The following is a 14237-nucleotide window of genomic DNA, read 5'->3' as shown; positions in this document are numbered from 1 at the left end:
TCATTATCAAGTTTGACATGGGTTTGGGTGATAATTTAACCGTAATCCTCACAGGTATGGAAAAAATAGACTGAGGAGTAGAGGCGTATTTAGCTTATTTAGCACGCATTGCATGTAGGAGCACGCTGTCGATTATCCGTTCACTCTTGAGAAAGTACTGCACCGCACGATCAGGGACACGTACTTAGGTAAATAAGCACACAGACACATTGCTGTGCTAAGGATCTTGCTGAAACCAGATCGGGGGGGGTAGCTGATTTGGACCCTGAGCCAAAGCCGAACTGTGCATCTGGCAGGTGCCAAATAGACAGCAAAATGTTCTGAAGCATATCCCTCCGACCTGATAGCAAAAGAGCCCTTTTGGCTCTAGCTAGTCTTATACAGTCCCTCTTACCACAGGTGCCAGTTTTTATTTTCAGCATATGCCCCCCCTAAAGGACCCTGCGGCCCTGCTGCAGACGGACACACATAAAATCAGCTGCTGATTTACACCGTCTAATTGAAACGATTTGACTTCAAAATTAAATCCAGTGTAGCACCGCAAATATTGAGCAGCAAATGCACTGGTAAAATTTTCTAGTCATTTGCACCAACTTTTCAGTAGTGTGTCAAGACCTTTTTGGGGAGATTAATCATTTAAAGTTACGCAATAATCCCAAGAGATATGGTTGACTCAGGAATGCCCTATGTAAACTACTTTGGCAACAACCAATGTAAGACATCCTCTTTTGCACACTGAGATGTCATGATGTAGAAGGTAGTACAGAGTTCATCTATGTATGTACAGGGAATGGACAAAATAATGGGAACACCTAATAATATATGAATGTCAAATCACGAATAAGGTCTAGGGCCACCCTTTGTCTTCAGAATAGCTGCAGTGCCTCTTGGAATGCTGCCACACAAGTTCTGAATGGTATGTAGTGGGACATTGGACCGTACTTCAAGAAGGAAAGCCTCTAGTTCTTTGATAGATCAAAGAGCATCTACTTTGCACTCTGAGCCCAAGAACTTCCTTTAAAGCTTCAGCTATGTTTAGATCTGCTTCAATGTTGTCTAGATCCCTCATGATGTCCCAAGAACAGTGTTTGCACCTTAGGGTATTCCTGGTCTTATAAAATGGCTTCATATTCCTTGGCCATCATATGACCATGCAGAGCAGTCATTGAAGCTAATGACTCCCATTAGATGTCTTTTGTTTAACAGTTGACCTTTGATGTTTTCTAAATATAAACCAATCAGATGTAGGAAGAAAAAGATGTAAAGACTGTATTACTTTTTTCCCGATTGCTCACTGGTCCAGTTTGTGTTTCTTACCCGAGTCTATGTCTTTGTGCATTAGCCGAGGATACAAGTGGTGTCCGAATGGCAGCTCAGCCATAAATACCAGCTATGAAAACTCACCATGCAGTTTTTATTGATTCAGGGTCACAGAGGTATTGATTCAATTCTGTGCTCATTTAAATTTTAATCCTGTGAAGTGTCTGTCCCTGTCGGTGAGCTTTGACCTGCAATCGTTGTTCCACTTTGTTGATAAAGGTTGTCCGTGTTCGGTGTATGTTGTCATTATTTGAAACACTGTTCCCCTTGCCAAATTAAATGTTTTGCCTTTTTGTGACTGATGCACCTACAATTCGGGCGCTGACTATTTGGAACTCTTTGGAACATTTTGTTGCTTCGTGCTTCTTATGGAAACTCATACATCAAAGTGGTGATGTCTGCCAATTGCTGCTCAATTTGAGTCACTTGTGTCACTGCCTTTGTAATTGTGATGTATTTATGTCAAAGTCCTTTTCATGTGGAGTTTCCGTTACATTGTACAAACCCTGTACATGCAATAATGAATAATGCAGTACTGCACATGTGCGTGCCTGTAATTTTATTATACATAAATGTGGAGGCCGCTTTCCAAATGCCTGTGTTGAATTACAGATGTTGGTTTTTGTCCTCTTTTCCTTTTTTCCAGTGTTTTTTTGTTGTTTTAAAAATGCTCTTTTGGGGCAAGAAAAGCCAAAGCTACACCACTGCTTGTAATTGCACAACCAGAGCTGTCTTCAGAAGCGTGCAATCACAAGGATGGCCTGGAGCAGCTGTGCTGAATTAATATGTGCCCAGCGTCTCAAAACACCCGTTCACTCTCCAGAAAAGGTCACTGGCATGAGTCTTACAGCAGGCACACTTGGCCCGCCTCTTGTTCCGGTGCATTTGGTGTTATTTATCTTGCTAGGGAGGAATATGCATTCACAACGTGGTCGATATTGCTTGTCACACTGGTTCTCTCTAGTGTTAGACATGAAGTACTGCAAAGTGTTTACTGTTATTAGGTGACACAGAGGCCCTCTGGCTCGTACGATAAGAACCACATGTAAAATCTTTCATCTTAAAAATGAAAACTACCTTTGTGTATGTTTTAGCTTCTTTGATTAGCAACAGATGCTGCTGCAGAAATATCCCTTAGCACTGTGCTTGCGCTTGCATTATAATGTTGGCTGTTTCGTGGACACCTGAACTTCTGTTTTCTTTACATGCTGCAGAAGTTTTTGTGTGTGAGGCTAAAAGACAAAGAGCTTGAAATTAAATCTCTTTATCTGAAGACAGTCAAGATGCGACAACAAGCTTCAGAACCTCCCTTGCCATAATATTCTTTTGTGTTTTAGTTCTGTATGATCTATATAAATTTTAAGGTGTTCAAAGAAATATTTTTAGGTGTATACAACTACCTGTTCAAATTCCCCCGCTCTGGGTAATACAATTTTCATTCCTTGATTCATTCATCCATCCATTCATTCATTCAAGAACCTCAAACAGGAAGCATACATCGTTGTCAAGCCACTTTTGGTTAGCTACCGTCCTACCTTTTCTTTGGATTATGTTTGCTCTCGTTGATGGTTTTTTGCTGACCCGTGTCACTTCCTGTCGTGTGCCAGGGCAAGTGCTCCAGGATGTGCTACAACATCTTCTTGGTGGAGACGGTGTGCGTGGCCTGGTTCTCCCTGGAGTTCACTCTGCGCTTCATCCAGGACCGCAGCAAGCTGGCCTTCCTGCGGCAGCCGCTCAACCTGATCGACGTGCTGGCCATCCTGCCCTACTACGTCACCCTGCTGGTGGACAGCGCGTCGGGCGAGAAGCGGGTGGGCTCGGGCAGCAGCTACCTGGACAAGGTGGGCCTGGTGCTGCGGGTGCTGCGGGCGCTGCGCATCCTGTACGTGATGCGGCTGGCGCGCCACTCGCTGGGGCTGCAGACGCTGGGCCTGACCGCGCGCCGCTGCACGCGCGAGTTCGGCCTGCTCCTCCTCTTCCTGTGCGTGGCCATCGCCCTCTACTCCCCGCTGCTCTACCTCATCGAGAGCGAGGCGGCCGGCGGCTCGCGCGACTTCAGCAGCGTCCCCGTCACCTACTGGTGGGCCGTCATCACCATGACGACGGTGGGCTACGGGGACATGGTGCCGCGCAGCGTGCCGGGCCAGGTGGTGGCGCTCAGCAGCATCCTGAGCGGGATCCTGCTCATGGCCTTTCCCGTCACCTCCATCTTCCACACCTTCTCGCGCTCATACCTGGAGCTGAAGCAGGAGCAGCAGCGCCTCCTGCAGAGGAGGACTCACTTCCTGCTCCGCAACAGGGTGGCGGGGCTCAGCGGCCTGTCGCTGGAGAGCAACATGCTGTTCGACAGCGTCTCCTCCTCCGAGGCCGGGGACGGCGAGGACTGACGCTTCAGTGGGGCCCACTGGGGGGAGAGGGGCGGGGTCTGCGGTGCAAGGGCCGGCGGAGGCGGGGTCAACTGGGTATTTGGGTGTGGCCGATGGGGAGAGGCACTTGGGAACAGGGCCTGTGGGTGAGAGGCTCTGGAATCCAGAGGACTAACAGAGCAGTGCCGATGGGGCAAGGGGGCGATGGGGGCGGGTCCAATGGGACAATCGGGGCAGTGCCATTGGGGAGATGGGGAGACGGGGAGACAGGGTCTAGGCCAATGGGTAGAAACTAAAGGTGTTTTGGCCTTGGAGCCAGGGAAGGGAGAGGACTGGCAGGGGCGGGGCTAAAGGAGAAGGGTAGGAGCTTATGGTGGTTGGGCGAGGCTTTGGAGCAGCTGAAACTCCTCCCATTTTCTCTCCAAGTCTGACAGCATCACATAACCTTATAATCTTCTTCCAGAAAAAGATCCAGCTCAGCATTGCAGGCAGACTGTTGAAGCAACAAATGAATCACACGGCACTTAAAGCAGAACATTAAACTCAAACACTCAGCATTGACCCTGTGTCAAAATAAATGTAGAAATAACTATTTGGTATTAAATGTCAAAAGACAACAAATGACAAAAGTCAACACTGCCATTATTCACACTAAAACATACATCATATTTTACAGTTCCTTGTATCGTATGCAATCATGTATGTTTTTTTTTTTTCCAGTTGGGCCAAATGGATGTTCTGTAAGATTCTATAAGTAGTGTGACTAATAAAAAAAACTAACTTTATGAATGTATTTGTGCATTTTGATGTCTTCCTGTGTAATCTTTGTCTTGCAATATCTCAATAAAGGTTATTTCCTTGTGAGTTTCTACTTTGGTTCTCATTTTAAATTTATTGAGCACTCACCCAAGAATCTTTTTGTCATAAAATACACAACATCCAGTTTTATTCATTGGAAAAAAAATTTTTTTCATTTAATATTGTTAAGTATGATTATTCAAAACAAGATAAAATTAAAACAGGAAGCAACAGTTGAACGCAAACACGAGGAGAGCTTTGTATACTGACATTCATATCCAAATTTAACAAAATGACCTTTCAACACCACATAAAAACTTACAGGAAAAAGAGCAAGAAACGAATTTCAACAGGCCACTACTAAATCACAGTTCAACTTCTTTATTGCAAATGCAAGCATGGGTCACTTGTACACCAATGCTATATAAAATGTGTATGTTGAATATATAAATCTGATTTCATGTCCAAAAATAATGAGACTCCAAATTAGAATTTACTGGATGCACATATTTTATTACAACATTTTAGTATTTAGCAAAAGCAACTTGGACAACTTACATTTTGTACTTTGCATAAATTTAAACAGCTGTTTGTATCCTGACTTAATTCAAGTTATGCATCTTGCGGAAAGGAACAACAGTTTGTCCTGACTGGGACTGAACCCTGCAACCTTTCATTATATACTACACTGCAGCTGTGTTACAATGTGTAAGTGGGAGAGATGTTTGGTACATCCTACTACCCCTGTAGCATTAGCAGCAGGCATTTTATAATGAAGATAGAGACTGAATGTGTCTGTGCCAAAGTCTCGATTTATTCATTTAATAATGAAAACGAAATGAAGAAAGTTTATCATCCCCTGCCGTGATTAGTGTGTCTATAAACTTCCCCTTTGGGTGAAATAGATCTCAATTTATCACTTTGAAGCACTATTTCAGTAATAAATTAGTTTTGTGTATGCAGCACAGTGGTGGTGGGTGAGTGGGTGGGGTTTGGCAACAAATGGTCAATGTTCTCACCAAAGCAAGTAATCCATCTGATCATATGTACAGAAAATATTAAAGTGAAGGTGAGTGATCTAAACGATGTGTATTATATATACATATACTGTATACACCATGAATTATCGTATACATATAGTAAAAATAAATGGGTAAGGCACCGCCTCTGTCGCCAGTGCCTACAGCCGGCCCTGAGGGATATTGTAAATCAGTATTCCGCCTCGACTAACATCGACTGTTGGGTGAATTAAATATCCTAACAATAGAGGGCGATGTTGTCAAGAATATCCGTCCGGCTTGGAGACCGGATGTATTCTGTGATTTAATATCCGGTTGTTGGGAGCAGTCGCTGTACTTATCTTTCTGTAAATTAGAAAACGGACTCCGATACCCTGACGAAGGTAGGCTATTCACCACTCATCTATACCTGATTATCTGCAAACGTACAAGTATGTGATATGTTGGATGCTTTTAAGTAAACTGTTCAAATAGGGCGCTTTGCACGTTGCACTACGGAGGCCAGCTGTGGCTAACTGATTTGGTGGCACGAACATTTTAGCTGTTACCTTGTAGTTCTTCGTTGTTTGTTCGGTATACCGAAACATTTTTTTCGTAAATCACCATGAATATTCCGATTAAAATATCAGTTTAATCTTAAACGTGTTGTGGACAATAATTGTTCTTATATGGAATTTGAATGTGATGCTTTGTTTTTGTGGCCTTTAAAGAACGCATTTTCTGAACATTCCATTATTTACAAGAGTAGGACCCCGACTGCACCGAAAACATAGATTTCAATTAACATTACATTGCTTACATTTCTTGGGTTCTGGAACAGTGGCATAACAATAGTCCTTACTGGTTGATTTTACGTGCTCGTTTATGGCAGTTGATTCGAATTCAAACTCAAGAGTTCTGACTGATAGCCAGGTCAGTATTTTCGTTGGACACTTGATAAATCCCGCTTTGTAAGTTTCAAGTCCCAGCTGATTGGTTAATGGTTTAAACGGATTCTGATTATTGACATTTTAGACTCGTGTTAAAGGTAATTATGACCTAGATCACTTTTTCTGTACCAGTAAACGTGTTTGTTTGCCAACTTTATAATGAAACATTTTAATCATTTCATAATTCCTGAAATAATATAATTTGGCAGTAAAGCGGCTTGGCACTGCCCTCTAACGTATAAAAAATGCTTACTGCATTCCACTCTGGCCCTGTCCCAGTCGTGATGCCAGACTCCCTCTTTGGAGGTACCTCTACGTCATGTCAGATGTAAACCAAGACATTAAGTAGGAGAATGATTGCCTCCCACAAATTTGTTCCCTTACTTTTTAATGATGGAACACTGCTGTTACCTGATTGTCTAGTTTGGTTTATGCCCAATGTTTTCAAACCGGAGAAACATGTTCATTAACTTTCTCATATTCCACCTGAACAGTCCACTAAAAATATCTTTCTGAAAACATTTGAGGTGAAAACGTGCTGAATCTTGCCTCATATTTGATCTGCAATGCCTAGTTTGACAATTTGATCTGAGTTTCATGAGTCAGGCGCAGCTTTGGGCTGCATTGGAGAGAGCCTAAAGCTAGCATGCTACCTGACTGTGTTTAATGCTAATGATTCTTTCGTCAGGTAAGATTTAAACAAATACTACTTTTTCTGAGACAGCGCAGCTAGCTTGCTGATGCTAGCTCTGGCCTCTAATGAATGCGATTAACCGTAGCATGTTGTGTACTTTTCCTGTTATTGTTGTTTGACTGTAGCAGGAAAGTAACAACGAGAGACTTGTGAACCTGCAAAAGCGATATGCCGGGCGACCTGGATCTCTCACCCCCAGAGGTACCCGAACCAACCTTCCTGGAAAGCCTTCTACGATATGGCCTCTTTTTGGGTGCAGTGTTCCAGCTCATTTGCATTCTTGCTGTGATAATACCCTCATCCAAGAGTCATCACGAACAGGTAAGGGGGCAAACTGTCACCACTGTCACTTTTGCGTCATTGGCCACTGTATTTACACTGTCGGTTTCAGTTGTACATCTAAATGGTGACAGCACCATTATCCAAATAAGGCATCATAGTTGCTCCCAAAATAGTGTCAATTTCATTCACATGTGAAGTACTTTTGAGCATAATCTTTTTGTATCACACCTGTGTTCAAAAGTCAGCTGAAAATAAATTTTCCAGGCAATTCCTTGTCTTGTCTAAAGAAATGACAAACCTCTATGTGTAGAGTGGCCTGTTCTCAGTAATAAACGTTCTAATGTTACTAAAACGCCATTGCTGTACAGGTGCTTTCTAATGTTACTGAAATGTAACGACTGTGTCTGGGTAACTAGGAGGTTGAACCCCAGGACACGCGGGTCGGTGACCAAGCCAGGAAACCCAAAGGACCGCTCCCACAGATTCGGCAGAAAGTAAAGAAGGAGAGCAAGAAGAAGAAATAACTTGGGCACAGGAGTTGTGCATGAGGCTGTTGTGGCACAGAGACTCAATGAAAATCAAATGACTTTTGTAAAAACACTATTTTGGGCTGGCAGTGGTCTCTGGTTCCTTGTTCAATTTTTTTATTTTACATTAAGGCTTCTGAAATTTAGTCCTCATGCCACTGCTTTGGCTTGCCGGTAATTCTTGGTCAAGAAGTGAAGGAGTCCGGGGTCTGAAAAGCAGAAAACAATATTCACCATTTGGAGAAAGTGTGTTGTTGTTTGTGCAACACAGAATATCAGTGGAGCGCTTAACAGACATTGGGAAACATTGCATGTCCTTTGTTGAAGCAGCAATGCATGTGCATTCTCAATTGCCAAGATATCTACTTATCTGGAGTGGTATTGCATCACCATTTCCTTACAATGTTTTTGAACATGATCAGTGCTATCAGACATAGTTAGACATGCAAAATTTCAGTGGAATGATATCTCTGCAAAAACTCAAAAACCCAAGACCAAATTTTTGTTTTTTTATTTATTTATTACATTATAACCTAACTTTGGTGAAAATTAGATCAATTTTAAAATATAGTTCTCTTCTCTTTTTTTTCAGATTATAGATTATAATCACTCATAATCAAGGTTATAATAACTCTGTCACCTTTAATGTTGGGGTTGTCATAAATATGTAAAATATAGAGTCATATGTAAAAGAGTGGGAAAATACCTTTAAAATGATATAAGAACCATGGCTACAGTATATAACCAATAGTAATGTAGATCTAGCAAGTCAAATCATGGAGCGCTATAAATTTGCCCAAAATTTTTTAGCCCATATCTCCCTTCATAAGGATCCAAAAGGAGTGTAATTTAGATTCCAGAGCTTTCTTTGAAGAATCATGCCAAATCTCACTAAAATCTGACAATGCGAACCAAATGTGTGTTGAATTAGCCCGAATTTACCCTTGTGTCAAATTCAGATTACCAAGGATAAGAATTCAGACCAGAGGGGGAAAAAAGTAACTTTTCTATCTGAAAGCAACTTTATAAAGTCCCATTGTGCTGAAATTCCTCCTGTATAAATAGCCCCTCTTCCACTGCCAGGCAGATAGGTTTCACCGTAGTGGTACATGTGTACTAATCCACCAATTTCGTCAGTTACTCTAATAAAGGATATCGGCATCCAATGCTTTGAATCATGTCTTTTGAAATTGCTGAATCTTGCGTGGGGAAAATAAACTCAATAATAATAATGATTTTGATAGAATGTGGACTGAGGGTGATTTTTGCCCTGGTTTAGGACCTGACTGGTTCAGAAGCACACCAGTGATCACAGCAGGAATGTTCTGAATGGACATCAGCAGTGTCCTCCCGTGACCTCAGTGTGCCGGCTCGCCTGGAAAAAAGTGTCTTCGTGTCTGTTTCAGTTTTTCTTCTATGTCATCCGTACACTTAATTCATTCATAGGGAATTTATGTCCATGACCGTATTTTTTTTTTTTTTTAATACAGTGAATCACACTTGCGACCTTTGCTACGTCAAAAAACGGACGACAAAGACCGCTTCTGTTCGCACCTGAGGATTGGACTGGATATATGTCGGCCTACATACACACACTTTTGACACGATTGTTACTGATGAAAGCAAAGCGTGCAATGATTGCGTCTTTCTAGTTATCAAATCAGGTATCGTATATTTTTAGCCGAAACCGTACTCGGTTGTATTTTAAGAAGTCGCCTGATACCTGTGCGGAAACCCTTTTTTTTTTTTTTTTAAAGAACAACGTGTTCCATGTATAGTTTCCGGCAGGCGGTGCTGCTCCACACAGCATCCCAGTCATATTGATCTACGCCGACTTTGGGAACTTGGAACCGCGTAGAAGCTCGCGTTTTCATTAGTCCTCAAGTAAAAAACGCAAGTCATTAATAATCAGTGACTTGTGTGTTCTTTTGGATAGTTTAAGCATTGACTGTGTGATTTAAACTTATGAAAATATTTTTGTTTTATCTCGGAGTTCTCATTAGACTGTGTGAGGTACCTTATTTAGAGTATTATATGTAGCCTACTCGAAGGGACTACGTGTTTTTCGATGTTCAGCAGTTCTCAAAGAAATCAAATGGAACGTGTGGGCACTGAATTACCCTTGGCCCACTTACCGACATTCAAACACCTGTCCACCCAATTCAAGTAATAATCTTTGTTGCACCTTATTGGAATTATCTTCACCGTAGGGAATGAAGATTATGGGGAATTATTGTATTTTCCCAACATATAATGATTGTACACCCTCCACAAACATTGGCCAACCAAAGCAGCTGCTGTGGGATCTTTATTTCCAACAACACACAAAAAAATTCATATGAAGTATAATCTTTTGTGGGAGGATCATTTTTACATTACCTGTTTGAGCAAGGTGGTCTAATGAGGTACACAGTGAAGTGGATGCACTTCTATAAGGTGAGCTGCTGTACCAGGATTCTGCAGAACTGATGCTGGTAGATTGGTGGCACTCTGATAAGCAGGGCCCGTATTTATAAAAGCATCTCAGAGTAAGTGCTGATCTAGAATCAGTTTAGCCTTTTAGTTCAGAATGGACATGGTTATGATAAAGAACAGGGAAATCTGATCTTAGGTCAGCACCTCCCAGTCTGACACACTGCATGAATTGGGCCTAAAAGACTGTTACGAGTAGAGTCTAAAATAGTCAAAATAGGCAATAACACATAAAAGCCAGACCTCTCTTCTAGGATAAAATTATGCCCTTGGAAAAATTTCAGAAAGTGAATAATGTGAGGGGGTCAATTATGATGGAAGTGGGCATTATCACATATACTCAGACAGTAAGCTAATTTATAGTTTATTTATATATTTTTTTAACTAACAAAAATAAATGAAACACCTGCAAGTTACTTTCAGGCAGCCAAGCTGTAAGAGTCAACTGGCTCTAATAGGTCATACTATGGCCCTGCATAGTAATAGCCAATTGCAGTGAAAAAACTTGAAGAAACTGCATGAGAGATTCAGGACTGGGCTTGTACACTCATACATTGTGATTTTACTTTGAAGAGTCTGGACAAGGACGTCTGTTCAGTAAAAACGTAAATGTGAATTTGTAGGCTACAATATTCGTCTATTTTGAGGATATACCTACATCAACACCGGAAGATGGTAATTTGACAATCAATAGTAAATAAAAACGCACGGACGATATCCTAATATCCATTATTTTGTGCCTGTCTGAGAGTAGGCTATGTTCTTCTGGCCCAAAGGCTCTAGTCCCGCCTCTGGAGACTAAAGAACCAATGAAAACTCTGGATGAAAACCGAATCACCCACCGATATTTATTTGGTTCTGAAACCCACCACTGGGGCTTGGATCATAGATGTTCAATTTTCTTCAATGGATTTACGCAGACTGGCGTAGGTCGTGAAAAAACGAGTCAATTCTCGACTGTATCTAGTAACGTACAAACGTAGTATCGCTACTGCCTACACATACCCGTATCCCGGTCGTCAGTTGTAATGGACTCGTTTTCATTCTCACCACATCCACCACGGTAGTAACCTACAGCGTGGTCCTGATCGATGTTTAACGCCGTGATAAAAAAAAAACGCTGTCGTTTTTAATACATACGCTTAAAGAGATTAGCTCTCGTAACATTATTGTACATAACGCGTAGAATTGGTTGGATTTGGAAAGTTGATTGCTGCAATTCAAGTGACTTGCTTTCTCGGCTCAGGCAATCCCCGTCATGACCTCACTACGCTTCCAATGCATTGAATGGGATTTCACAGCAGTCATAGCACTGCCCTGTCTACTGTGAACCGTGGGTGAAATCGGTCATTATTTGAGTCTTCTTCGATGACGGTCTGAGTGAATATTTTCTCTGGTTCACTCTCAGGAGACACCAGACTACACGTTTGTTTGTCAAAGAACCAACAGCAAGACTTTGGCCCTCCACAAGGTTTGTAAACTTGTTATTTTGTCTCCGTTTGACTGAGACCGATTCGTGAAGATCAATGCCATTTGTAGCCAGCGCTGCATTGCTGAGAAACAAAAGCAGGGATATGACTTATGATTCCCAGTTGGTTGTTCTCACACGTGACATTTGTGAAACCTCGTTTCTTTTCGGGATTATTTTTTGTCATTCGGCTATATAAAAAATTTAAGTATATATGTTCGATGACGCAAGCATTCTTAAAAATACTTACCTCTATATTTGTTTGACAGTAGCCTATTCTGTTACTTGATATGTTCGAGGCAATCTGGTGCTCGCATTCGGATTTAAGTGATTTCTGTGTTTTGTAGCAGTGTTCTTTCCTTTTATGGACCACTTTGCTTAACCAACTTCTGAGAGGTTGCGAGAGGCTGCGAACCCAAATTTCCAAAATTGCCAGCATTTAAAGCGGAGCGGTTTGGCTTCTCTAGCCAGGGCTCTACATTTATAACGAAGGGAACGTTTGTTTTTTCTCTGCTCGGGTTAAAATGTCTTCTCACAGAGGCTGAAGCGTGTTAGCAGAGCGGTGCTTTGGAAAACACTTACGTTTTTCCCAAACCTATTGTTTGTGGGCAAGCCGATTGTGTTTTTTTTTTTTTTTTTTTTTGAAGAGGACCTGAAGTCTGCTTGTCCGGCATCTGTCATGTCTATGAGCCTACGCAGCCAGCATGTTACATGCAAAAAGGAAAAACTGCAAACAGCGAATTGGGTTAACTGGTGCAAGAACAGTATTGTGTTAAGTGTTAGGAATTAATTGTAAGGGATATTTTTAGACAAGTCTCACTGACCAAAGTCGCCCTTATTTCAGCGTTAATTGTCTTGGAAAACCTCCAATTCTTTGTCCTTTAACATTTAGTTTTTTTACCACATAAAAGGTGAGCGATGACTTAAGCTCAAAACTGTGATTTTACCTATGGTGGAAGGTCTATCATAACCCCACGCCCTACTTTAGAAAATATGCGGAAGTCTTTTTCCCTGAAGCTTCCATTCATTTCTTTTAAATGCGGGCTTAAAAAGTAGATGTGTAGCCTACAAAGTAACGTGACATTTCATTGGACAGTCAGTCTTCCTTGCGTAACTGTGCAGAATTTCCCATTTTGGTTTGACCACCGGAGACAGTACCTTATAACGAAATGTGCATATATTTGGTATATATTATAATTATATTAGTACGCTAATCGCAAGCTATTGAGCTTTCATCAGTTCACGTAAGACAATGCAGCTTGGAAAAAAGTATTTTTTCCTCCAAGAAGTCAGTTTATTGTTTGAAAATTAACCCCTGGAAAGTCACTAAACACACCATCTTTATAGCTGTAACAAGGCAGATTTACTGATGGCTCATGTCTGACCCCTTAGACAAAACTTGGTGTGTGTGAACTCCAAATACAATGACATTAAAATTTTACTGCAGGACATAAACCCACCATGAATTACTGTGAGCCTGAATTTACGTCATTCAGAATCCTGTATGATTTGTGAGGAAAAAAACAAGCTGCTGTATTGTGTGCTTAAATCTGCCCGACAGTTCAGTTTGTCTCATTCAAGCTGCTTGCACATTCTTGTAACCTTGTGTAATAATATAACATATTTCCAAAATGCATCTTTGTGTCATAGCTTCTATTCAGCAATAAGTACAAATTGTTTGTTTCACAGTTTATTTTAATCTGGAATAAGAATAGGCTAAATGGTTTGCTTTATATCTTCTATGCAGAGATGTGTACAAATCACCTGTTTCACCCTATTCAAGGCTGGATAGCAAGTATTTGCTCTTCCTTTCAGGGCTGAATATAAATTGTTTTGGAGCTTCTGTCGGTTGATATTTTTTGTTTCATAGATTCTAATCTGGAATACGCAGTTTGTTTCATATCTTCTTCTCAGCAGGGATGAGTAGAAATGGTTTGCGTGCTAACATAGCCACAGCTCACGAACAGCCCACGAGCGCGATCTGTGTAACAGACTGTTGTGGTGGAGGTGCAGTGGTGTGGGCAGATTTTACAGTAGGTACTGGCCACCGATGCAGGCGGTCTCAGCGATGCCTGCACGCTGTGGGATGGGAGAGCGCGTCCACTTGCAACACAGCGCTGGTAACGTCTGCTTTCTTACTCCGCGTTCCGCCCTCGTCTCGCAGGCTCTCTGTGTGTCATTTTCCGCTCCCACTCAAAATGACTCACAAATAGCGAGTCAGATAGCGAGCCTCGCTCCTAAGCGCCGGGGAGAGCTTTCTGGTCTTTTCCTGAGCGCTCCTCCACCTCTCGGTCGACCGCGACCCACGTCGGGTGTAGGCGGCGGCAGCTTTGCGTTTGGATGATTTGCACGTTTTCGGGTT

At 41.8% G+C, this 14237-nt stretch overlaps 3 protein-coding genes across 8 annotated transcripts in view; all 3 read left to right on the top strand.

Annotated features, from left to right (window-relative positions):
* Nucleotides 1-3745, top strand: part of LOC135234513 (potassium voltage-gated channel subfamily G member 1-like) — an 87853-nt gene extending 84108 nt beyond the window's left edge. For all 3 annotated transcript variants that reach the window (XM_064299192.1, XM_064299194.1, XM_064299193.1), the window contains one exon: nucleotides 2928-3745. In XM_064299192.1, the coding sequence (XP_064155262.1) occupies nucleotides 2928-3707 (780 nt within the window). In that variant the 3' untranslated portion in view covers nucleotides 3708-3745. The remainder of the gene's footprint in view (nucleotides 1-2927) is intronic.
* A 2007-nt stretch (nucleotides 3746-5752) lies between these two features.
* On the top strand, nucleotides 5753-9101 carry manbal (mannosidase beta like). Of its 3 annotated transcripts, none has more exons than XM_064299196.1 (3): nucleotides 5753-5886; nucleotides 7255-7447; nucleotides 7825-9101. In XM_064299196.1, the coding sequence occupies exons 2-3, from the start codon at nucleotides 7295-7297 to the stop codon at nucleotides 7930-7932; spliced, it is 261 nt and encodes an 86-aa protein (XP_064155266.1). In that variant the 5' UTR covers nucleotides 5753-5886; nucleotides 7255-7294; the 3' UTR covers nucleotides 7933-9101. The 3 variants fall into 3 exon arrangements, with proteins under 3 accessions (XP_064155266.1, XP_064155265.1, XP_064155267.1); XM_064299195.1 differs by having other exon boundaries at nucleotides 5754-5886; nucleotides 7252-7447; XM_064299197.1 differs by lacking the exon at nucleotides 5753-5886 and adding an exon at nucleotides 5913-5934 and having other exon boundaries at nucleotides 7252-7447.
* A 2155-nt stretch (nucleotides 9102-11256) lies between these two features.
* Nucleotides 11257-14237, top strand: part of src (v-src avian sarcoma (Schmidt-Ruppin A-2) viral oncogene homolog) — a 43502-nt gene continuing 40521 nt past the window's right edge. For both annotated transcript variants that reach the window (XM_064299191.1, XM_064299190.1), the window contains exon 1: nucleotides 11257-11878. The gene's annotated coding sequence lies outside the window, so the exon portion shown is untranslated. The remainder of the gene's footprint in view (nucleotides 11879-14237) is intronic.

Source organism: Anguilla rostrata, chromosome 11 (assembly GCF_018555375.3).
Source record: "Anguilla rostrata isolate EN2019 chromosome 11, ASM1855537v3, whole genome shotgun sequence".
Lineage (NCBI taxonomy): Eukaryota > Metazoa > Chordata > Actinopteri > Anguilliformes > Anguillidae > Anguilla > Anguilla rostrata.
This window is presented reverse-complemented; position numbering and strand designations above follow the sequence as displayed.

What these genes read in the sequence shown, in the direction of transcription:
- manbal (XM_064299196.1), top strand. Translation starts at nt 7,295, where the DNA reads ATGCCGGGCGACCTGGATCTCTCACCCCCAGAGGTACCCGAACCAACC. An exon ending in CCAAGAGTCATCACGAACAG is followed by an intron (nt 7,448 to 7,824) that starts GTAAGGGGGCAA and finishes CTGGGTAACTAG; the next exon opens with GAGGTTGAACCCCAGGACAC.